This window comes from Impatiens glandulifera, chromosome 2 (genome assembly GCF_907164915.1).
Source record: "Impatiens glandulifera chromosome 2, dImpGla2.1, whole genome shotgun sequence".
NCBI lineage: Eukaryota > Viridiplantae > Streptophyta > Magnoliopsida > Ericales > Balsaminaceae > Impatiens > Impatiens glandulifera.
In genome coordinates this window covers 24,538,991-24,564,963 of record NC_061863.1, presented here as the reverse complement: position 1 = coordinate 24,564,963, position 25,973 = coordinate 24,538,991, and the positions used below count along the sequence as shown (strand labels likewise).

General features: G+C 31.5%; 3 protein-coding genes across 3 annotated transcripts; 2 read left to right on the top strand and 1 right to left on the bottom strand.

Annotated features, from left to right (window-relative positions):
* Positions 1–525: 525 nt before the first annotated feature.
* On the top strand, positions 526–4,571 carry LOC124926578 (ubiquitin carboxyl-terminal hydrolase 3-like). The gene is made up of 9 exons (XM_047466829.1): positions 526–689; positions 977–1,108; positions 1,206–1,244; positions 1,456–1,561; positions 2,809–2,867; positions 2,955–3,029; positions 3,346–3,394; positions 3,771–3,847; positions 4,377–4,571. Exons 1-9 carry the CDS (start codon positions 633–635, stop codon positions 4,464–4,466), a joined length of 684 nt encoding a protein of 227 aa, XP_047322785.1. The 5' UTR covers positions 526–632; the 3' UTR covers positions 4,467–4,571.
* A 164-nt stretch (positions 4,572–4,735) lies between these two features.
* LOC124924516 (oleosin 1-like) lies at positions 4,736–5,140 on the bottom strand. Its single transcript, XM_047464544.1, has one exon. It carries the CDS (start codon positions 5,123–5,125, stop codon positions 4,736–4,738), a length of 390 nt encoding a protein of 129 aa, XP_047320500.1. The 5' UTR covers positions 5,126–5,140.
* A 13,077-nt stretch (positions 5,141–18,217) lies between these two features.
* Positions 18,218–21,841, top strand: LOC124927145 (nudix hydrolase 8). The gene is made up of 9 exons (XM_047467504.1): positions 18,218–18,648; positions 18,743–18,996; positions 19,157–19,222; positions 19,611–19,748; positions 20,523–20,600; positions 20,706–20,756; positions 20,855–20,889; positions 21,118–21,226; positions 21,327–21,841. The coding sequence occupies exons 1-9, from the start codon at positions 18,519–18,521 to the stop codon at positions 21,531–21,533; spliced, it is 1,068 nt and encodes a 355-aa protein (XP_047323460.1). The 5' UTR covers positions 18,218–18,518; the 3' UTR covers positions 21,534–21,841.
* The last annotated feature ends 4,132 nt before the right edge of the window (positions 21,842–25,973 follow it).

Sequence of the window (25,973 nt, the reverse complement as noted above, 5' to 3'; positions counted from 1 at the left end):
TCTGCCAAACCCATTCAATTCAGCAACCAACTCGTCTCACATGAATTAAGTCTCGAATCACATGAATCAAGTCTCAAATCTGTTAAATTAAACACAAAAACAATTCAGCTATAATGAAAATAAGAACATAATTAATCACATGATATTAGAACGGGTTTTGTCTGTCGTTGTGTTCGCGCGTTCGTCGTTCGCGATGGTTGGTCGCCGCTTAGGGTTTAGTTTAGAGAGAACGGAGAAAAAGAAATGAAAAAAAATGAAATTTTATAATAAATAATTAGGGTTCCGTTGCGTGAGCGCGACAGGATATTTTCGTGATTACACAAGGTAAAAGGCACTTGTCATTTCCCTAATAATAGGGCATTATTAAGTCATTTCATCCTATTTCAAAAAAAAAAAATAATACAAAAGTATATTTTTTCTAAGAATAATTTAAACTTAGTTTTATTAGAAAAAAATAATCCTTCAATCTAAGCAACTAATCTGTGCTAAGTTCAAGGGAAAATTTTAATTAAGCAGCTAATGCTTCCATTCTTCATTGCGAAGCAAACCCTAGCTCTTTTCGCTGATTATACTACTCTCTGTTCCGAAAATATAATCAAAGATCATCCGCAGTAGTAGAAGAAGAAGAAAGTATGGCCTCAGTTAAGAGATGGCTTCCTCTTGAAGCGAATCCTGATGTTATGAATCAGGTAATTCCGCCTATTAAATCCCGCTAATCATGTGCTAGATGATATCAATCCTCCATTTGGATCATGTCATTTGTTACCTCGGATGATGAAGGAGATCAAACGAAACTAACATTATACTCTTAATCCCTAGTTTTCCGTTGAAAGCACAATCGGACGGTCATTCAGTATGTAGGTTTCAGATTAGTAGTTTCGGAAGTGTATGATTCGATATTTAGGTTCCATGTAACTATTTAATGTTTACAGTAATAAGGATGTTAAATTTGTATGTTTTGTTATTGATGGGGCAGTTCATTTGGGGACTAGGCGTTCCAGAAGATGAGGCAGAATGCTGCGATGTATATGGTTTGGACGAAGAACTTCTTGAAATGGTTCCCAAGCCAGTACTTGCTGTGTTGTTTCTCTATCCTATTACTCCTCAGGTTTGTATGGCCATTTGCTTATGCTGATAAAATATACCTTCAATACTAAATGCCCACTGACGTTTATCTTTTTGTTTCTAATGGATTGTGCTTTCAGAGTGAATTAGAAAGAATACAGCAGGATAGTATAAAGAAGGTGAAGTCATGTCACTACTCATTTAAAATGCCTTTGCAAGTCATGTTTCTTCATGCTACATGATCATTGATAATGGTTATGACATGTTGTGTTTATGTGTCATTATTCAAGGAGTGTACATAGATCAATGCTTTCATTGACTTCTGCCTGAGATTCATTTTGTTTAGTTTTGTGGACAAAAATCTTATTATCCAGAATTATTCTAATGCAGGAGATTAGCGATAAAGTTTACTACATGAGACAAACAGTAGGAAATGCCTGTGGAACAGTTGGACTTCTTCATGCTGTTGGGAATATTACTTCTGAGATAAAACTCTGTAAGATTCTTTTACAAGTATAAATTATAATGGTGCAAGATGTTGTATTACATAAGAGTGAGTACAATTTGTTTTACCCAAATAATCAATAATATTTAGATTAGGTTTGTTGAGTGGAGTTGAGTTGGTTTCCTGTTATGAGATGATCCCAAACTTATTTTTTGGTTCACCCAAAAATATCCAAACTATAGAATTTCATTACCTTCTACTAGAGAGGCATAATAGGCATGTCAGGCTAACCTGGTGGCCAAAGTGTTAACGGACCATGCCTTGCCACAGGACCAATATAGCTAGGCCGAAGTTGGAAAATGCAAGCTCAACATGATAAATGGGTTTGTTTATCATGTTGTGGACGAGACAAGGTCGATTTGGCCAATTTTTCCATTATATTTCAAATATAAATGTGTATACAATTTTTAGCTATGTTAAAAGATTTAGTTATAAGCTCTTTTATTTAAATTATAATTTTATTTTAATATAGAGCTGTGAATAAGCTAGAAAAAGGACAAAAAGAATCGTTGAACTTTGGCTAAATGTGTAAATATGTCCCAAAATTTTGAAAAAATACACAATACTTTAAATTTCTTACTAGTAGTACAGATATTTTCAATGTTATTTAACCTTCTTCGCATAACAATCTTCCTTCATATTTTTCATTCAACCATCTTCACTTCAATTTATAACACATATAAGCTAAGATGGTTAACATAAATTTTTAATATAATACAAATGTGTTATAATTTAGTATATTAGAAATTTATTAGTTGTGCCAGTTATAATGTGTGCATTTTAGGTTGAAGTAAAAGGGGTTTAATGAAACCTATACATCGACTGGTTCTTTCTTGAAGACGATTGTTTAATATTAGGCCGTCTTATGTGGTATAAGTTATATGGAGGTATTAGTTATACAACGTTACGTTAGGTTATTAATATTTGATGGAAAGTATGAGAATTGTTAAAACTTCAGATATAATTATTATTTCATATTCAGTAAGGAGCATAAAAATGTAGTACTTGTTATTAAAAAAAATTGCACTTTTTTGTTATTGTTTTCTTTACTATTAATGTTTTTAAGAAAGGGTGAAATTGGATTTTATAATATAGGTTTGGTCATTCCAGATGCTCTTTCCTAGTCTTACGTAAAGTTTGTTCCAATATTGTCTGAAACAGCAACCAAATCTGCTTATTCTTCCTTCTTTCTTCCACTATTTACGCAACTTAGTGATGTTCTCTTATATTGTTTTCAGCTGAGGGTTCATACTTAGACAAGTTCTACAAGGCCACTGCAACAATGGATCCATTAGAGGTTTTTCCATAATCTCTTCCTTTCTTACACTGAAACTCAGGATAACATAGTATCTATCTATCATATGTTCTTTTGAAATCTTTTCAGCGAGCTGTATTCCTTGAAAAAGACGTGGAAATGGAGGTAGCGCACTCTGTGGCTGCCTCAGCTGGTGAAACTGAGGTGGGTTTAAGTTAATAAACTGAGGTGGCTGCCATCACTTGTATAAAATTCCTGTTTCTATAAGGCCCCATTTGGATATACTTATTATTTCTCGATACGTTTTCAGATATTGAAACGATTAAGAACTATATTTAGTTGGAGACAGATTCAGAAATTTACTTTTTATTTTTTGTATATAAAAACGGATCCAGATATAGAAACAAAACAATTTCTTCACACACTTTGGTAGTAGTTTACAAGATTGTGTCTAGTAAGAAATTCGGTTACTATTCAATGTCTATTGATTTCAATGACAAGTTATTTGTATTGTTTGCAGGCTTCTGATAATGTGGACACTCACTTCATCTGTTTCTCATGCATTGATGGCAAGTAATTCTTACTTTGGACTCAATTGAATAATATGCTAAATTCTACTTATACTTTTATATTTTTGATAAACTGAAATAATATAATTCAAGTGAATTAATGCTTGGGCTATGATTGTTCTTACCTGTAAAAATCAATAAAATATGCTTGAGCAAGAATAATACTAGGATGGGTGACCCCTGGAAAGCCCTTTACTCAGTATTGAACTCCTTTCTTTTTCAAAAATCAAGAAAAAGTGCTCACAATATGTCAACAATTTCTCACCACAATTTTTAGTTCTTTGCAAAACTGTAGATCAACAAAATGCTTTCATCCTTTCAAAACTAAATTATCAGCAATGCCAAAACCTGAGTAATTTATACTGTATTATTATAGGTCAACTTTATGAGCTTGATGGAAGAAGAACATCTGCAGTTTTACATGGTGTTTCCTCACCAGATACCTTACTACAGGTAAAACTTTCAACTCATATTTGTAACAAATTGCTTTTACTTCCATTTTCTGTTTATCATTGAGAATCTACGAGACGTATTTATGGAAACAAAGCATTGTGTGATAGTATATGCTTAAGATAGATCAGAAATGCATGCTAAGTTTGCAACTATTAGTCTGTTTAGGGTATTTTATCACAATCTCTGTCACAATCACAATTTTATTGAAAAATGATTTGTTTGATATAGTATAAATTTTTTAATCAATCCAATTTGTTTTTTCTAGAACATAATCCATATTATAATGTGATGTTTTTATTCATTTGGTATAAACATTGTTTTTCTTATCATGATCCATATTAGTCTATGAACTTGGTATACAAATTATCTTTTGGATCATCTTCCAAATTATTTTTTAGATCATTATTAACTTTGATAAATATAACTAATATACTTTTTTTTTCTAGATGATGATATCTAAGGTCGTGAATTCGAGTTGTTGAAATGTCCTACAAATTTGATTGGTTTCTTTGATGTTATTATTGCGCAGGATGCTGTCAAAGTTATAAAAGCGATGATCCAGAAGAACCCTGATTCCATGAATTTCAATGTCATCGCCCTGTCTAAGAAATCCCATTGACATCCCAATTCAAGTTCTTCATCATCATTTTAACTCTTGAACAATATATCACATTGAATTCTTGTTTTTTTTTTTTTTTTTTTTTTTTTTTATCTTGATGACCCTTCTGGCATTCTCCCCACTCTTTTGCTCTTCAATTACAAAATTAATGATAATTTTTTCATGACCATTTTCTCATACAAAGTTAACCCATTATTATTATTATTATAAGGATACAAAAGAACAAGATAAAAGTTTGAACGAAATTGAAAAACTACATATCATATAACTTAATATTGATGTCCAAGTTGGTGTGCTCTTCCCTTGATCTCATTAGCAGCATCAGATAGCTTATTACATATCATATCAAGTTGGTTTGCTCCGATCGGTTGTTTACCTGTCATATATCCGAACATCCAGTAAAAGATAAATGCTGCAGTTGATGCCAGCCCAAAAGAGGTCAATAATCCGGCAAGGATTAGAGAAACCGCAATGGAAGCAGGGACCAGGACTGGGCTGGTTATGACGGCCGGCGGCGTGGCCAACACAAGTCCAACGATGGTGGCTACCATGGTGAGGCCAGAGAGGATGATGAAGGAACCGCAGATGGTGACAGCAATTGTGGTTTTCGCCACCTTTTGGTAGATCTGTTCTTCATGTGGAGTTTGGAGAGTAGACATTTTGAAAAGTAGAATTTATTGACAGTAGTGACGGAACTGATCGTGGTTTAAGATTGTTATTTTCCGGTCGGTGGTCGGGAGAAGAAATTTGTGAGTGTGAAAGAAAGAGAGAAGAGATAGATTTTGTAAGATGGAATGAAAATTGCATGTGAGGAGAGATTGACAGATGTTTGAATCACATATTCAACACATGTGCTATATGTACATTATTATATTCTCTACATTATTATTATTATTATTATTATTATTATTATTATTATATTCTACTAGTTTATCCGGTGAGTTAATTCATATATGCATTTGGGTATTTGTTTTTTCTTTTTTTAAGAATTAAAGATAAAAGAAGAACTAGTATGACAGGACTTTAGGCGCTTTCAGAAAATCTTTTAAGTGTTTTCAGATAAAATTGAATCGTGACTTTTTGATTTTTAAAATAATTTTGTTCCATGTGATATTTAGCCACACCAGCTTATTATTTAAAAACAATTAATAAAATACATCATTTTTTTTGGAAAAATTTGAGAAATGACTCCACTATAGGCCTCATAACGGATAGTGTCAGCGCATAAATTAAATAGCTGGTGACCCTCTTTTTTTTCTGACGAAAATGCCCCTATTGCGTGACGCAATTTTTTATTTTTTTATTTTTCAAAAAATTTTACTTATGAATTTTTTTTGGGAAGAAAATGGCCCAGTTGCGAGACGAAAAAAAAAATCTTGCTATTCCGGTAGCGTCACGCAACCTCCGACATGGACAAAATCGTCCAAAATAAGTAAAATGGGTCACCGAACACATTTTTTTTTTTTCTCTGCTGCAATTACCCTTCTTTCTTTTTTTAAGGTCATCTCCTTAAATTTCCCCATTCTCTCTAGCCCATGTTCTCATTTTTAATTGGAGTTATATGTAAATAATTTGATTAAATAATACAATATTAGATAAATAAAAATTTGATAAATATTTCTAAGGCTGGGTTTAAATCTCCATTACAACCCAGTATCATTATTCTCCGGTTAAGTTAGGCCCTCTTATACATTTTTACATAATTTATTGAACAATAAAGTTTATAAATTCATTTTCATATTAAAGTTAAAATTTAATTAAAAATAAATTATATCATTTTAATAAGTTCTACAATATAATCATAAATCATAATGTGACCCTCCTCAACCACCACGATTGGGCTGCCTCAGTCAAGTCCTTTTTTTTAACTGAACTAATTAGGGAATTTTTCTTTTCTCAAAAGTCCATAGCACATTTGCTGGGCCGGCCCTAACAATGATTATTATAAACTTATATAGTTATGTATATCAAATTAAATTAAAAAAAAATTCAACATGATATACATAAAAGTATGGAAGATATAATACATCCTCATAGTTATACTATGAATTAAATGACTTTATTTATTTATTATGTTGTATGATCATGTACATGTCATTTTATCTCCTCTTTATAGACTATTCAGTATTCATACAACTATCAATCAAATTGGAAATTAAAGTGATCAACATTTTTTTTTTATTGACATCGGATCTTAATCAGGATTTAGGCCAAGATTTCGTTTAAGTTATTTCAATAACCCAAATCCAAAAAACATTATTACACTATTCTTTGCTCTTTCTTTTTAGTTTTCTTTCTCTTTCTCTCTCACTACATCATTTAATTCATTAACTAAAATATTATTTATTTTAAATTATTATTATTATTTTATCATTATATATTAATATTTTTAAATTTTTACCCAAAATATTTTCACCTCCTTAAAATCACCACTAATTATTATTTTTCAACAAACACAATTTTTTTTAAAATCTTATCCGAACACGGCCTTAGCTTCCTACCTAAATAGATATTATTGATTAATACTTTAATAGTGTGAATTAAAATCGTGTGCATAAGTATGTGGTGGAAAATAACAGACATAGGTAATGTTATGGTCTACTTGTGTTTGAAAATATATATGGAGTTTTCTTTTTTATTAATATTTGGCCTTATATGATAGGATTTAAATCACCATGGGGCTCATGACACGTGACCCTTAATAATGTAGCTCTTGATTGAATAGTTCTTGTTTGAATATGGTGTTTTGTTTTTTCTTCATTTTGTTGGACCGATTTAAATGTTTATATGCTTTCTAAGTTTGATTTTTTGTTAGTGCAAATTGATGGAGGAGTGAAGTTTGAGATGGAGGGTTTTCTCTAAATTCTCTTACAAATAAATTAAAGATTTTTTTTTTAATTTTTTTTTTTAATTCATCCAGTGAATAAAAGTATGAGTTTAAGAGGTTAAAATTTTAAATTCGATTCTCGATAAAATTAATATGATTTAAACATGAATCGTTGATTAGAATAGAGATTTAGCATAAGAGAATAAATAAAAAGAAAAAGACTTTATTATATATATATATATATTTATTTATTTATTTATAAATACTAATCATACTAAGAAATTAATGATTATCTAAACTGTAAATATTTAATTATTTATCCATAATTATTGAATTTGAGCTGGGTTGATGTAGATTTACTTTTAGATCTTTCGAATTTTAATAATATTTTTTATAAATTCTATCTTTGTTCCATAACAATCGTTTTAACCATCAAATTACTCATTTTATTAATTAAAATATTAAAATTATTTTATTTTATTTTTATAAATGTTAAATTTTAAATACAAAAGAATATTATAATTTTTTAACAAATTAAAAAATTAAATATTTTTTTTCATTAAACAAAAACTTTTGGACATAATCTCAAAATACCTTCAAATAATCAAATATGGTAGCGTAATACATTTTCTAAAATCCCAGTACTATCTTGTTCTAAATGTAACGTTTGCCAATCAATGTAACTAAAGTAATGCTGGATAATTAATAATAACTAAAAATAAACTCAAAATAGAGAAGAAACAAATGATATATAGAATAGAAATCACGAAAAATATCGTGTCCTAACACCTAATACAGAAATGTGTTTGAAATAAATATCAAGACAATATTAAAAAGAAGGATATAGATTAAGATGTTTTTGTTTCTCACATAAATATGTTAGTTTAAGATGATTTATATTTAGAATTTCAAATGTGATTAAAAGGTCAATGCATGTTGTCAAGATTCTCAAGAATGAGGAATACTATCCTTTTCCCATATATGATTGAACGATTTTTGAAAACTATTTGTTCAACTATTAAATGTATTGATAGTTTATCTAATATGAATTTTAATTTCAATTCAATTCCCGGATCTAAAATTCTGCAATGTCTATGCCACTTAAATCAATAAAAGTATAAAACAACAAAATTAATATAAACATGTGATCACATACATTAATTTAAATTTAAGGATTCATATTTTCAATAAAAAAAAAAGAGTTACAGGGGAGGGAAGGATAGAATGACATGTCACATAGAACTGTCAATTTGGGTTAGGCCCGTTGGGTTGGTCCACCCCGCCAAATAATTTAGACGGGTTGGGTTGAAATATTATCAACCCATTTGGAAGTGGGCCTACACAGGTCAGTTCGCTCGGGTCGCGAGCCTAGGCGGGTCGAGCTTGGGTTGGCCTGCGGGTTGACAATAAAAATCTAATATGATTCATATCCCTAGTTTTTTTTTCTCTCCCAAGCATCAATACAACAGTCAATACTCAATACTTCGCCCATCGGCCGCCGACTACTTATTTGTTCCGCATTTATTCTCTTCGTTCTCTCCTTCAAAGGTCTGTGGATTCAAACTTGGTTCCAGACTGCAACAGTCAATACTCAATACTTCGCCCATTGGCTGTCGGATATTTATTTGTTCCGTCTTTCTTCTCTTCGTTCTCGGCTACTTATTTTTAATTATGTTGTTGACTTATTTGTGACTTGTGACTTCATATATTAGTTTATTTTGATTTGAAATTTTAACTACCTTCATTTTTGTGTATTTCATATGTAGATAAAAATTAAGAAGACAACATAATAGTTATTTCAATATTGTCCAAGCAAGGATCAAATGTTCTAGAAGATGTTGATGCATACATTGAAGAGAAAGACGATGAATGAGAAGGATTTGACATGGATTATATCTCGATTGATGATATTTAAAGAATGCCGACTTTACTGAAATTTGTATTTTATGAGTTTTTCAAATTTTAGTTACTTTATTGAACTATTTGGTCAATTAATGTGTAACGATATACAATACTCTTGTTTGATGTGTGTTATGACTATTTGATCATGTTCTTGAACTCTTGTTTTTTAGAACTATTAATGATTTTTATTTAATTTTATTTGTAGTGAGATAACCTGCAGCCTAACCCGCCTAACTCGCAACCCACCTTGGGTTGGTTTGAGTTGAGGATTTTCAGCCCGTCAAGATGGTGGGCCGACCCGTCAAACGATGGGTTTTGGTGGGTAGACCCGCCCCGCCATGAGTTGGCCCGTCTGATCGCTCTAGTGTCACCACATCACTAGATGAAATATTGATAAAGTGTGAGGAGAGAGAAGAGAAAAGAAATTTGTTATTTTTAAGCGAATCAGATTGAGACACGTCATTTCCTCTCAAATTTACTCTCCCAAATTCGCTTTCCAATCATTTTTAAAAAAATAAATAAATAAATATTGCAAACGTACAATAGATGGTAATAATCAGAGGAGAATAAAATAATAAAGAATTTACCCTAATTTTGAAATAATTGATGTTCGTTTGAGGTCATTGAAATAATTTAGAGAAAAAAAATGATGATTGATGATAATTTTAAGAAGATGGAGATGTTCTTTTGATAAAAAAATTTAAAAGATATTGTAGGGATAGATCTATGTAGGGCCGGTAAAAATGTGTCATTATACCCTAATTTTTTTTAAAAAATTCAATATAATTTATTATTTTGTTTATCTAATTATTAAAAAAATGGTAAAACTTACTTTTATTTTTATTCGTTTAATCCATAATTTTTTATTTATTTCATAATTTTTTTTTTTCAAATTCATCACATTTTTTGAATTATGGATATTGATATATGTAAATAAAATAATAATTTAAAATATAAGATATTAAGTATTTTAGTTAATGAATTAATTAATTTGATGGATGAAAAAGGAGTAAAATGATGTTTGATTAAAAAAAAATAATAATAATCTCAACTTTGAAAATTATTTGTTGCTTTTACCTTGCAATAATAAAAAAAAAATGAAATTATGGAATTTAAAATTATTTTTATTATATTCAATAATTTTTTTATTTATTAAAATCAATCTTTTATACAAAACTTGCACATCCATCCTCTCATATTTTATATAAATGTTTTTACTATTTTTACGAATCAATCTTAATTTAAAAAAAAATAATTTAAATTGTAATTTTTTAACTCTGAATTTTCCCATTATTTTATTGTTGTGTTGAGTTTTTTATTTAAAACAAAATTTAATAATAATAAAATATAACTCCATTATTCGTTTTATTACTTAATTTATTAATAAAAATATTAAAATATATTTTATTTTAACTTTTTTATCATTATATATTAATATTTTTAATTTTTTTTATTCAAATAAATTATTCTTCAAAATTATCATAAAAATTATACATCTACGTTAAAATTGAGAGGGATATATATATATATATATATATATATATATATATATATATATATATATATATATATATATATATATATATATATATATATATATATATATATATATATATATATAACTTTGTAATTTTTTATTTTTTTTTTAATAAAAAAACTTCAACCCCAAACATTTTTACTTCAATTTCTTGATCTGTCTCAATCATCAATCAATATTATTTAAATTTAAATAATTGGAAACCGAACAACAAATTCTTAATTATAAATGCCATAACACTATAAACTTTATACCATTTTTCTCATTTACATTCAAACTTTCATGGTATTGATTTAAGAAAAATAATCACACTTAAAAAAAAAGAAAAGATTATGACTCTTGGATATTTTTTTTCTTTTAGATATAGTTCTTGTTAGAGATAATTAAGATCTAAAAATTAATTTAGATCAACAATCAATTTAATTATAAGAATCCCTATTGTGTAAAAGAATATTCAAATAACTAAATGAATAATAAATCTGAGATCACACCTCATCATTAATTCAAATAAAGAATTAAATATAAACAAAAATGTATAACAAGTTTATAATAATTAAAATTTTAATGAATAAGATTCAACAACTTTGTAATTTTTTTAGAGCGATTCCAAAGATCCGTAATAACGAGTGATGAAATAGAGGCAGTCAAACAAATCAATCAAACAGTATCAGAAAAATCTCCATTAAATATTCTGAATGATAGTGATTTTTTTTAACTAAAAGTTGATAAACATCGTCAAAAAATGTTCTATGAAGTGTATAACCCCCGAGAAATCCCTAGTCCATAGCTTAGCATATGTTAGATGACACATGACAATACGGGGGACTCGGGGTGGCTCGAGGTTCGATGGTTTCAACCTTAGTTGCGTGTTAGACGTCTTTTTTAAAATAAAATATTATTTTTAAAGATTTTGACAGTACCTAATAGCTTTAAAAATCAATTATGTAAAATTAATTAATTTTATTCAAATTTTAATAATCTAGGGATTTGTTTTAACCAAATGACGATTTGATTTGAAATTCGGTTTAAATTAATCAAACATAAATAATTTAAGAAAAGATTATTTATTTAAAAATAGAGTCACCAATTGATTTTAGAAAAATTAGTAAATTGTACGTGTACAAACGTATTTTATACTAGAGTTTCCATAAGGGGTTCGTTATTTAGTTACGCTCGGAAAAGGGCTTGCGTGCTATGTCCTTCGCGCCCGTTGAAAATGGTTTTATTTTTTAAAAGTTTGACTATCAAAAGATTTATTTATAATATTTATTTCCTTTAATTAGTAGTCCCAGGGTCCTAAACAAGAATAAATTTGAATGTAAATAATTATACAAAATTATTTAGAGGTGCATACCTGCGATTGCGGTTAACAAAGATTGAGTAAAAGACCTGGAAATATCACAAAAGTATTAAAATTTAAAAATAAATTCTAAACTGAACCTTAGTTAAAATATTTGTTTGGGAAATATCCCAAAAGTATTTTGAAATAATTTTCCGCCCTTTCGGGATTATTTGAAAATGGATTGTGGTTCCAAAATTACAAAAATAATTTTGAGTTTTGAAAAGTGGAACCAAACAGGCCTTAGGATCGGAGAACTAAGGGTGGGGTCCATTTTTGTCGGTTTGGGACTAGAGAGACTCGGTCTAGACCGAGGGAGCTCTTGGCTAAGGTTCAGGATACTTGGTCGGAGGACCGGAGTCCCTAGGTTAGAGTGCCAAGGACTCCCAGTCCTTGACTGAAATTACTGGTCTATGTGTAAAAGCTTTTCAGTCCAGGGCTAGCTCTAGGCTGAGATCCTCGGTCTTGGGTTTGGTAGACTCAGTCTCAAGGTTAGAATTTTCGGTCTTAAGACTTAGAGTCTTGGTCCCAAATTAGATTTCTCAGTCCTAGGTGAAAACCTTTGGTCGGATTTATTGGTCCTAGCTCAAGAACACCAGTCATAGGGCTCAGTCCTAACTCAAGAACATTGGTCATTGGTTTTGGTCCTAGGTTAATTTTCTCGGTCCTTGGTATCGGCTAGGACCGAGGATTCTCGGTCCTTCCTCTAGGTCCTCGGTCCTTGTCAATTTATAAAATTAAAATAATTATTTTGATTTATTTTGAACAAATAAAATTAAAATAATTAATTCCATGGCCAAAACCCAATTACAACAATTAATTAAGCCAATTATTGTTATAATTAGAGTCTAATTAATTAAGGAAAATAGTCAAATTAATAAAAATAAAATTATTTGGAAATAAATGTTGTACTCTTTTATCTTAAAATAATTTTAGAATAAAATCAGGTATTAAAGTAAATAATTTAGGATGAAATGAGGTACCCATTTTATCTCCCAAAATGATTTATTTAACCCTAAAATATGAAAAAATATATTGGGAAAATATGTGTTATATTTATTTTTATATTTTGAGTATTTAAAAAGATCAAAATTAAAGATAAAAGGGTGAAAAAAAAATCAATTTCAAATAAACCCTTAAGGTTTTAAATAAAAAATGAATTCGTGATCCCGTGTGGTCGAAATCAGGAGAATTAGTTACAGTAGGAACCATAGCCATTGGATGAACGTTGTATTTTCAGCGCCTAGGAAGCAATAACATAGCCCATTGTAGCCGAGGAGACACGCGCGTGCATCGTAGGAGAACAACTAACGCGGACATTAGCTCTGTCCACCCAAGCTCTAACAGAATGTTAGGCCTTAAGGAAACGCCAACGGAACGCCTAAAAACGCTCAAATCGACGTCGTTTTGAGTGCCACCTTCGTCTCCAATGCGACGCTAGAGTGGATAAGCTTGAAGATCCGTGTTGATCTTGTCTTTTTAGAACTTAGCCGTTAGTCCACCAAAATGGCTAATTTAAAATGTGAAATGATGACCCTATCACAATGATCATTTTCTCTATAAAAGTAGGCTCCACTGACTCCGACTACTTGAATCAAGAACAACCAAAACACCATTAATGACTTTTGGTTGATTATGGCCACTAGAAGCCTCCACTGACTTAGGGAAGCTATAAATAGACCCCTGATTCATTCTCAAACTAGAGAATCCAATCTCCACTATCAAATCGCAATTTACAAAAAATCCGCCATTGAAGATCAAAGCTTCTGAATTTTTTGAAAATTTGTTTGAAGCCTTAAAGCTTGGATCTGAGCATCCCAAAATTTTTCCTAAGGATCAAAGAGTGTTCTCCAATCCATAGTAAGGTTCCAATCACCCTCTAATTCATATTTATAGTTTGAATTTGAAATATTTATATTTCAAATTGCATAAGTTTGTATGCTTGATGTTTATGGTTTTTATTGTAAGATATTGGACATAGGATCATTTAAAAACTATCTGGATAAGATAGAACCGATAAATCGAACTAAATAACAAAAACCAAATTTGAATTTTTAAAATAAAAAACGGGTTTGTTGTTCTTGGGTTACTTTTGTTGAATGATAGCCTAGTAAAATTCCCAATATTATTGTAATGATGTTGGGAAACTAAGTGGATCATGTTTGATCCATCCCGATCATGTTTGATAAAAATCAAAATTTTCAAAAATAATTAAAATTTTTGAGTTATTAATTTGGTCAAAACGAATAGATAGTGTTATTATTTTTGTACCAATCAAGTATATATAGTATAAGGAAGCTATTGGATATCTCCTTACACTTCAAAACAACTTTAAAATCAAAAACTCAATTTTTGATCACAAACTCTTTTAAAAAAATTGATCATCATTCATGTCGATTGATACCTTGAGATAGTGATCAACATGTTCCCAGGAGCTTTGTGAAGCTTCCCAAACCCTTGGATCAAAGAATCCAAGCAAAAAAAATGACTAAAAAAATGAACCTTTGATGTTCTTGAGGACCGAGGCTTGTTAGTTTAGGACCGAGAGATTTGATAGAGGATCCTCTATCCAGACAAAAACATAAGAATGAGAAATTCAAATCTATGACCGAGACCGAGGACCGAGAATTTCAATAAGACCGGGAGTTCCGACCGATGTTCTTGAGCTAGGACCAAAAAATCTGACCGATAATTTTTACCTAGGACCGAGAGGTCCGGCCTACGACCGAGGATTCTAAACCCGGGACCGAGAGGTCTAACTTTGGGACTGAGAATCCTAAACTTAGGACCGAGAGCTCCCAAGTCCAAGACCAAGGGATTTAGCCCAAAGCTAGTCTAGGACCGCAAGGTTTATACACCTCGATCGAGGGACTTCGGCACCTAAACCGAAGATCTAAAGCCTTGATCAAAGATTCAAAGCCTCGACCTAGGACCGAGGGTCTGTTGACCTCGACCGATAAAAACGAACCCGAGGTTTAGGACTCCAGTCCTAAGGCTTGTTTGGTTCTACTTTTCAAAATCCAAAATTAATTTTGTAATTTTGGGACTACAAATCATTTTCTAAAAATAAAAAAATTAGAAAATGTTTTAAAAATATTTTTGGGATATTTCCACAAAAATATTTCGACAACTCATTTGGTGTTTATTTCTAAACCCTAATGCCTTTAAAAATAACTGATATTATTCATTTATTTTCTCTCTAAGCAATCATCCACAACAGATACCAGCATTTAAATATTATTGTTTCAATATTTTAAATAACGCACAAACCTTACAGATTCTTAGAAACTGAAGAATAATCGGTAAAAACAAAATGTTATACAACCGATTTTTAAAAGCCAAATTCATAAGTAGAAACTATTTTTAAAACGGGTACGGAGGATGAAGCGCGAAAGTCCTTTCCCGAGTATCAACAAACTACGAACTAAAAGAAACTTTAGTCAATACGTATACGATGCCAACTTTGATTGATTTTCAAAAATTAATTGGCAACTCTGTTTCAAAATAAATAATCTTTTAAATTAACTATGTTTAATTAATTTAAACTAAAGTATTTTAAAAAAAATCAAATTGTGATTTGATTATCATAAATTCCCGAATTATTTAAAATTGAACCCCGAAATTAATTATTTTTTAACTAACTTTAAAAAGTTATTAGGAATCAATGAAATCTTTTAAAAATAATGTTTTAAAAAGAAAATTATAGCACACAAACTGATTTTAAATTTCTCGAATCACGATCTTTTCATAGAAATCAATACAAAAAGTTTTTCTGGGGGTTACAACTGCGGTTGTATATGGGGATAATGTTGACAGTAAAATGAAGCAACTTTGGAGCTTCTTGAAGAATTGGATTGACGATGGAAAACCGCGGGCTGTTACGAGTGATTTTAATGCTACTAGACTTGAGGAGGATAAAAACTCGAATTCCGAGATTACATAATGCATGATTGATTTCAACGATTACATTAAATATATTAGATTTATTGAGCCAACAAATTATGGAATTTTTTTCACTTGGTCATCCATGAAAGGTGAAGGACATATGCAAAAAAAATCGAATTGATAGAGGATTGATTAATGAAATGTGGCCATTCAATTTCCGAAAAGTCATATCCAAATCTTAAGTCCTGGAATTTTTGGCCATTTCCCAATCAAAATGTTTTGGGATAAGAATGTTAGGGTGAAATGAGTTTTTAAGTTCTTCAATTTCTGGATGGAAAGTGATACATTTAAGGTCATCCTTAATGACGTTTGGTCGGGGCAAATTTATGGTTCCAAAATGCTCCAAGTGAGTGAAAAGCTGAGGCTCATAAAGATCCAATTGCAGAAACTGGCCAAAAAAAGATTCAGTAAGATCTCTTTGAGGGTATTGGAGGAAAAATATTGACTTGAGACTATCCAAAATCATCATTTAAGCAATCATAACTTAAGCCATGGTCAAACAACCGATAAAGAGGCTTTAAACGTTCTTGTAAATTATGGCCAATACCGGTTATATAAGTTACCTACTAAAATATCACCCGTCTCGACGATTGAATCTATGGAAGCTTTGGTTTATACATTCCTCTTAGTGTCTACTCTAGGAATAAGTGATTGTAAAGAGAGTTTTGCTTGTGAAAAATCAACACAGAATTGGTTTCTCCTTGGTGACAAGAACACAACTTTTTTCTACCAAAAGTGTTAGACGAGGAACTTTCAAAATAGTGTGGTTCGTCTTAGCAAAGACGATGGCAGCATTGCCTAGGGACATAAACAAGTTTATCAAGAGGCTAACAAGTACTATAAGACCCTCATTGACCCGAAGCAGGACACATCCTTCTAATTTGTGTTGCTTCACTAAATTGTCAATAAGAAGATTATGGAGGATGAAAGCTATAAATTGATTGAGATGATCACCTTTGATGAAATTAGACAAACATTATTTTGCATGAAAAGAGATAAAAATCCAGGGCCTGATCAACACTATTTTTTTTAAGGAAAATTGGGAAATTGTGGGACAAATAGTTAGTGAAGGAGTGATGATTTTTTTTTTGGAACTAGAGAATGCTCAAACAATGGAACGCTACAGTGCTGAACCTTATCACAATGCAATTGAAACACACTTTATAATCCACTCAATAAACAATGAAACTTCACATTTGAAAGGATTCAAGACTTCCGACCTATTTCATGTTGCAATGTGATTTACAAAATCATTTCAAAAATTATTTCTACACGTTTTAAAACTGTTATTTCCAAACTGATTAGTCATGAGTAGTCGGCTTTTATTCTTGCTAGAACTATCTCCCACAATATCTTACTTATGCATGAATTGCTAAAATGTTATGGTAAAAAGTCAATTTTGTCTCGAGTTGTTTTTAAGGTTGATATCAAAAAGCCTTTGATTCCATTAGATGAAATGTTATTCATGACCTTTTTGTTGTGTTCAAATTTACTCGCATCTTTATTGAGTGAATTATTTAATGTGTTTCGACTCCTCACTTTTTTGTTAGCATTAATGGTATTCATGATTGATTTTTCAAATGTGAAAACATGATAAGATAAGGAATCCCCTCTCTTCTTACCTTTTTGTCCTTTTCATTGAGATCTTTGATTGCATATATCTAGATAAGTAAGACAATAATATACTCATCACAATATTTGATGTATAAGCCTAATCATACAAACCCATTTCATTCAAATTATTGAAATGATATTTTGCATTCCATTGATTGAAAGTTTGTTTGATTTGTTAAATCATTGATTCTTCAAAATTTATAAAAAAAAAGATAGATACTAAAAATCTATTAGAAGGATCTATAAAAAAAAAAAAATGACTTTTTAATTTCCCTTTTAAGAATTTTTTTATGAGAAAATATTGTGGATAGCTTGAAATATCAAATATCAAATTTGATATTTGTACTTTAAATATTAGTGAACAAGGGAGAGAGAATAACTTATCATATGGTTGTTTGAAGGGTTTCGTTGCAACTTTCCTTCCCTCTTCTATGTAGTCTGTACTGTCCTCGTCATCATCGTTCTCATTGAGATTTTCTCCCTTATCAGAAAATATCCACGTCAACTCAGCATATATCAGAAAATATCACACCGGTCCCATTTTCTCGCCACAAGTACTCTAAACTCTCAATTAAAGATCATCTTTACTATTCCTCCTCTGTCCTATACACTAACGTTGATCTTCTTTTATGGATTCTCTATTTGTCCCCATTCGGACAACTTCCTTAATTATTAATCTATCTCCTCTCTCATTGTATGGCTTTCAGCATATTCTTTTGGGTTTCTCTTATCTACTTTTTATATTACTATAATGCGATGATGACGAAGAACCCAACATATTCCCCCCTTGTTCTCGCTGAAAGATGCGAACTTTCTGTCAATTGTCCAATATTTCTATGACTGTATTATAATTGAAAGTTTGGATAACGGCAGTATTGTGTGTTGGAAATGTTTGATTCGAGTCCCATGTCTTTGTCCAAGTTAGTTAATAGTTCAGGAAATATGCTATCAAGCAGCTTATTGAGTTCAAGGCATTTTACATGTGTCAAAAGCCCTGCACTATTGTATCATCTCAGAGGTATATTGATATGATTTTGCCCACCAACTATTTGTTCAAAGTCCACAATGAAAAGTTTAGTTCTCAACTTCACTCTGTTGTTTCATCTCCTCAGGCAGTTCTCCAAAGGCAACTTATCTAAGTGCTTCAAACAAAGTCATTAGCTCAGTTGGCCAAGAATGTCCTGAAAATTTCAGGTACCATGTTCATGGAACAAGTTTTTCCGAGTCAATGAGGGAAAGGAAAGTACTACTTGATGCTTTTGATGATGAGTATGGAGGAGTTATTATAGATGCAGAGAAATTACCATCAAATCCAAGAGTCTTTGCCTCTGTACTTCATTCATCCCTTTCTCACTGGAGAACTCAGGTTAAAACTTTCTCATTCAATATCAATAATGTCTTTTCTAGTTGTTATATTGTGTGAGATCTGAGAAGTGTGATTTCTATCTTGTTCTTTGCCAACTGGAACTAGCCTATTTCATGGTTCTTTTCCCATTTGTCATTAATGGAGGGCAAGTAAATTGCAGGGAAAAGAAGGTGTTTGGCTGAAGTTGCCTGTTCAAAGATCTGAGCTAGTTCCTATAGCTGTAGAGGTATTTTACTATTTCACACGGCTGGTGACTTTTTCACATCTTTTACATTCCTTGGAGAAGTTCAGCAGTTGATGCTTTTAATGTGGAAACAATGAATTCCACCTAATTTAAACCAAAAACTTGGAGAACTTCAGTTCTGCTAAGATGTTCCTAGAATATATTTCAATAATAGATTACATTATTTCAATAGCTAATTTATAGGTTGCATTGAGAATATCTGATAGTTATATAAAGAAATAATATTGAGAAATATCTTATAGATATATAAAATGAATAATAATATAAAGTCAAAGAATTCTATATTGTTCTTGGCATTCTGTTTTTATTTGGTGTTGACAGGCTGTTCCTTAATAGGCGTTATTAGAAACAATTGTCCTAATTCGTGTAGGAAGGATTCGAATATCATCATGCTGAAAGAGGGTATGTTATGATGACATATTGGCTACCCGAAGGACCTAGCTTGCTTCCTGCTAATGCTTCTCATCAAGTTGGGGTGGGGGGATTTGTGATCAATGACTACAATGAGGTGCTCTCTAATAAACCCCCATAAATTCAAGCACAATAATTACTTGAGATTTTTTTTTGAGGAAAGAAGCTCATTTTTACTTCCTGAACGTGCATCTAAAGTTCTTTTTGCCTCCTCAATTTGCGACAAATTCGTTTGGCTTGATAAACTTTCGAAATGGCTCATATTACTTAATGTCACCATCTCCTGTTAATACATGTCTTTATATGCAATTTAGAAAAAAAATAGTACTTTAGTCAATGATTTATATTAAGCAGTAGCAGAACTTGATCAAAAAACTTGATTTCACCAAGAATTAACAGCTATAAATGATTAGACCCAACTTTAAAAGTTGATGAGGTAAAACGAGCCCCACACAAATTGAGGGAGCAAAACTTGTCTCTTACACAAGTTCAAAAAGCAAAATTAACTTCTATCCTTTTTTTTAAAATAAAATTGCTTTGCTTGGTAAACCCAAACTGCAAATAAAAATCATCATCCACCTAAACTGCAAACCAGAATCATCCATAAGATTGACACATACTCCATCACTAAGACCCACAACCCAGATCCATTCAAACAATTGCCATAAACCAAGCAAAGAAATTGTCACAAGAATTGTCTAGTTAATAGGCACAACCTTTCCCTTACCTTGATTTGTTCACTTTTTCTTGGATTAAGTTAGATAAACTGCCTTTCAAAATGCTTGTTTTGTTATGATGCACTTCTGTGGTAAATATGCTTCTCATCTGTATGTTTATTATACTGAAATATGTGTTTTTTAAACTGTCTCAGGTGCTTGTAGTACAAGAGAAATATTGTGCCCCAGCTCTTGTTGGATTTTGGAAATTACCAACAGGTTTCATTAACGAGGTAATTTCATGAATTTGATCTCTAATTTTTTCTTCACAAAAAAAACTTAATACCATTCAGAAACTTGCTAGGTTCTTGAACTTGTTCATTTTCATTATTCTTCAGTCAGAGGAGATCTTCTCAGGAGTTGTAAGAGAAGTAAAAGAGGAGACTGGTGTAAGCATTCAAATAAAAAAAATTGATTTTCTTGGAGTGGTTAAAAGTGAATGAACTAGAGATATTTTGAACTCCTTTTCCTTCATTCAAAATTTCAGGTTGATACTGAATTTGCTGAAGTTGTGGCGTTCAGGTATAGCTAAATCCTTTCACGCCTTTCGGCATATTGGATCTACGGATCTGACTTTTATTTAATCAAAGAGTGATTCCCATTTAATCATGGTACTTTTGAAAAACAAAATGACATTCTGAAATCAAGCAATTGACATTTCTAAAGAAAATCAGAATAATTTATATAATAACCAAGAATCCAAATGAAACAGTGTCGTGTTTGATAGATTATCTGAACTTCTCACTTCAGGCATGTTCACAATGTCGCGTTTGAGAAGTCAGATTTGTTCTTCATCTGTATGCTGAGACCACTGTCAACTCATATATTCATTGACCATCTGGAAATTCAAGCAGCTAAGGTATTAATTAGCTATATGGAATCCTTTTTCTATATCTGAATTTGTGTTCACGAGTTTAGCTTTTTCTTATTTAAATTTAACATTCTTTTATTGAAAGCAGTGGATGCCCCTAGTAGAGTTTATAGAACAGCCACAGATCCAGGAAGATAAAATGTTTAAGAAAATCATTGACATCTGTTTGGCTCGGTTAGGGAAGCGTTATTGTGGATTACACGCACATCGGGTGGTGTCACGGTTTGATGGAAAGACCTCGTTTTTGTACTATAACCTGATCGAGCCACTTGATGAAAACTGTGCAGCCAGCTAAAGTTCTTTGATCATTATAAGAAGCTCTTCTTTTCCTAGTCCTTTTATTTGTGGCGGTTTGAGCTGAGAAATCACGACAATTCTTTGATCTGCCAGATTAAGATGGTGCACTGTTACATAAGCTTTTGCCACCAGAAAATCAGATGTTGATATATGTAGAATGTTTATGTCAAAGTAAAATTGAAAATTAATAGCTGATTCAAATAGGTCAAGTATGTATATAAAACCTTCATTGAGGTATTATGTTATTCTAGTTTAATGGTTGAAATGACATCATTTGGTTCTAATTTAATGGTTGTTTATTGAAGCCTAATGATATGGTTCTAATTTGCCTCTTTCAAGGTTATTTGTTAGATACAAATTTTATTTTGTGGGATTTATTTGATTTTAAAATGAAGTCATTTTCATTTTGTGAGGCATTTTTTTAATGTAGTTTGATGTTGCTTCAGTTTTTTGGGTTATTCAGATTGTGAAAATATTTTTTCCTATCATCAAAAAGATTGTGTTAAGTGTTAGAGCTTTTATAAAAAGAAGACTATAAAAGGTCACTACTAATGAACTTTTGACCGACTCACGTTCAACATACTTATCTTAATAGATACAAATTAATATATAAGTTATTGTTGGGTGTGACTTTACATTCATTTATACAATATTTTGGAATGATTTGAATAGTGAGATTAGTTATAAGAGAGTGTTATTAGAATATCTTAAATGAAAAAAATCCTGATAGTGAGATGTCATGTATAGAAGGTTTAGAATGACAATCCCGGTCAGATGCTGGAGATGAGAGAAATGTTACCCTGTATGGGTCGGAGACGAGAAATGTGCGTATCTGAGATGAGAAGTGTGCAAAATTCGATACTCAATTATATTAATATCAATTTTTTTTAAGTCTTAAGGTGATTGTTCACCTGCCACATTGTTACCATAATTACAATATTTATTTTATTTTTTCACAATTCAAATGGTCCACCAGAAGATAAGCGAAATAAGAGTCCAACGACTCAGACCGACTGAACTCACATTCTCTATCCACATTTCTTAACAACTAACAATAGATTCCGGCATAACCCACTGAATACCAATCATGTTCCATAATAAACTTTAAATCGCAATCACTCCATCATAGTGTAAGAGCAAATGAGGCGCCGACACCACCTCTTTATGACACATTCTACAACGACTTGCCATAATACACCATTTTTCATGCATTTATCATCTATCAAAATCCTTCAATGAATGACACTCCATTCAACGAACGAGATATTCGATGAGAACTTAGAGTCCCACAACTTCTCCCATATGAGATCGTAAGGAACATTCTCCGCAATTAAAGAGTAACAGTGACTAACCTTAAAATTATCAATATCTTGTCATCGCAAAATATCACACAAAGAAGTATTCACCTCTTTACGTCCCACCAAGTTCAACATTCTATCATGTGAAGCTAACTCTTCAACATTTAGTCTTCTTCTATATATGATTCTCATTACAAAACTATTAGACTCGCGTCAAACATGTCTTTGACTATAACATCTCTACACATAGCAATCGAGGCAAGGGCCGTGTACAACAAGGAAAGACTTTTGACATTAACCATACGCCATCCAAAAAAACTAATCGAAGAGCCATCGCCAACCAAAAATCTGTATTGTCCACAAATGACTTCAAAATTAATGAGATGGCACTCCAAATACTACATCCTACTACCCAATTAATAGGTTTGGTGAACCAGCCAGACCAATCTTTCTCATACTTGCATCTGATCATAGTAGCCCACAAAGAGGTAGACTCCAAGGAATAACTAATACACCATTTTTATAAATGAGCTTTGTTAAACGAAATCAAATCTTGTATACCTAAGCCCCCTTGGTCCATAAATTTCTTCACTTTATCTCAGCTTACCAAATGACAGAAGGATGACTCAAAGGACCCCCAAAGAAACTTAAAATATTTTTTTTCCATCTTTACAACCACACTTTTAGGTATAAGAAATATAGACATCTTGTAAGTAAGCATATATTCTAAATCACTTTTGATGAGAACCAAACACCCACCTTTTAAAATCATCTTGCTCTTCTAGATTGGTAACTTTCTTTATGATAGGATTATGATCGATAATAGGGACTAGGGTCCGACTATTATTGAATGCATACACACACTTCGTTTGATATTAACTCTGTTAGAAGTTAATATCAATTTTTATTCTTCATAAGTCATCACAAACTCTTGAACCGAGTTCAAGTGCGGAAATGTTTCTTTCGACTTGAAACAATACAACAAGATTAGGAAATGCAATAGGAAGGAACATACAACACATGGATGTTCATGGATGTTCAGAGATAAAGGTACTACGTCACCCCTTCTTCTCAACTTTGAGAAGGATATTCACTAAATATTTGATTGAATACAACACTTGTATACAACCTAGTCGAATAACCAGGACTTAGTTACTGCCTGTTTTCGAACTCCTTGCACACACTCTATGTTGAACAGAAACAAATTATGTCAACTTACAATACTAACAAACTCACACAGAATAAGTAGAATTGTAATACAACTTTATAACTCTAACACACTTGAAAGCTTATGAGACTTTGAGAGCTTGAAAGATTTGATAGCTTAAGATTCGCAAAGAAATTGTTTAGAGAAAAACCAGTATGAATCAATTTGTCTTATGTCTTCTTAAATAGGCAAATATCAATGGTCATATTTTGCAGCTCAACGAACATAATTTTATTCACAAGACAACTGTCTTGATCTTGATTGGTTGAATTCCAAGATGGTACATTGGATGAGATATTCTTTGATCTTGTCTGTACTTGGATGATAAAAAGCCAAATGGTCATTAATTGAATTATGATTTACGAGGAGCGTAAATATCAAAAGTTTTGACTTATCTTTGATTCTTTTATCATATCTCTGATTCTTCCAAAAAGGTCTTCATCAGTCTTTGCATCAGAATGGAAACAAAATGATGAGTCCATATAAAGCTGATATTTGCAGCTACTGGAAGTGTTCTTGTATAATACCGAGGCTGATAGGTTTTGAGAGGCAAAGAAAATACTGGACACGCTTATAAGGAAATACTAATTTTATTGGAAAACCGACTTCAATAAAATATTGGGTGCTCTTTTTATATAACCGAAGTTATATAATACCGATTTACAGACTACCGGACGCATGTTATGCAAAATACCGATTTGAAAAATACCGGCCGCGTGCTTTAATATAAAACCGATGTGCAAACTACCGGCTCCGCTTTAGTAAAATGCCGACTTTGCCTTAAGGGAAACAACTCATACGCTCAACTTCAAACTCAAGCCAAAAAGAAAAAAATGACAAAAGAAGCTAGCGAAGACGAAGAAGCCGGAACTCTATCCAGAAATATATCCCCAAAATACATAAGAGTGACAAGAAAGAAGGAAAGAAAGAACAAGGGCAAAGACAAGAGAGACGAGTTTGAGGAAATCAACCCCTATCGTCTTGTTTTAGTTGATTGATTGTTAGTTTCATTCCTTATTCACTTTTGTACTATGATTTCATGTCCGTGTGCGTTTCTTAGGCCAACTGTGGATTCCTTATGGCCATCGTGTGTTGACTTTGAGCAAACTGTTGTAAGCTCAATTTCAGCTCATGTACTCCTTTTACCATTTTTGGGTCTTTTTAATTAATGGCCTAAGTCATTTCTCAAAAAAAAAAATACCGACTTTGCTAAAGTACTGATTCCGCTTCATATAATACCGACTTCGCTAAAATAACAATTTGGGATAAAACCGGTTACGCCTCACATAATACCGACTTCACAAAAATACTAATTTAGGATAAAACCGGTTACACTTTGATAAAATGACGAATAGAGATAAAACCGATTACGTGTTTGTAGAATGCCAATTCTATAAACTACCGATCTTCATAAAATACCGATTACGCTTTTATAGAATACCGATTGATAAAATGCCGATTTCGCTTAAAAACTAGTTGCGCCTCACATAATACCGATGATCAAACAAACCGTATTGCTTCATATAAAACCGACTTCTTATAATACCGGATACGCGTCTTCACAGATTGTCAATCTTGTAAAAATGCTAATTTCATATGAAACCGAACTTTGATAAAACTAATTCAATAAAATGCCGAACAACTTTTTCTTTCGGTTTTCTTTAATCTGCACAAGATTAACATAGTTAAATTCTTATTTAATAGATAATTAATACTAATAATTAATTATCTATTTTTCTTAACACTTTCTATTTTGGCAATGATCGGATCCTAAGAAGCTTTGAGACATGCTTTAGAACCTAAAAGTATCCCAAGATAAGTAGACATAAATGATCCCACCCCAAAGTCCAAGATGCTCGAAAGTGTCATCTTACTTTTATTGGATACGAATTTTGAGAAAAAGATCTCAGACTTACCAAGGTTAACCCGCAAT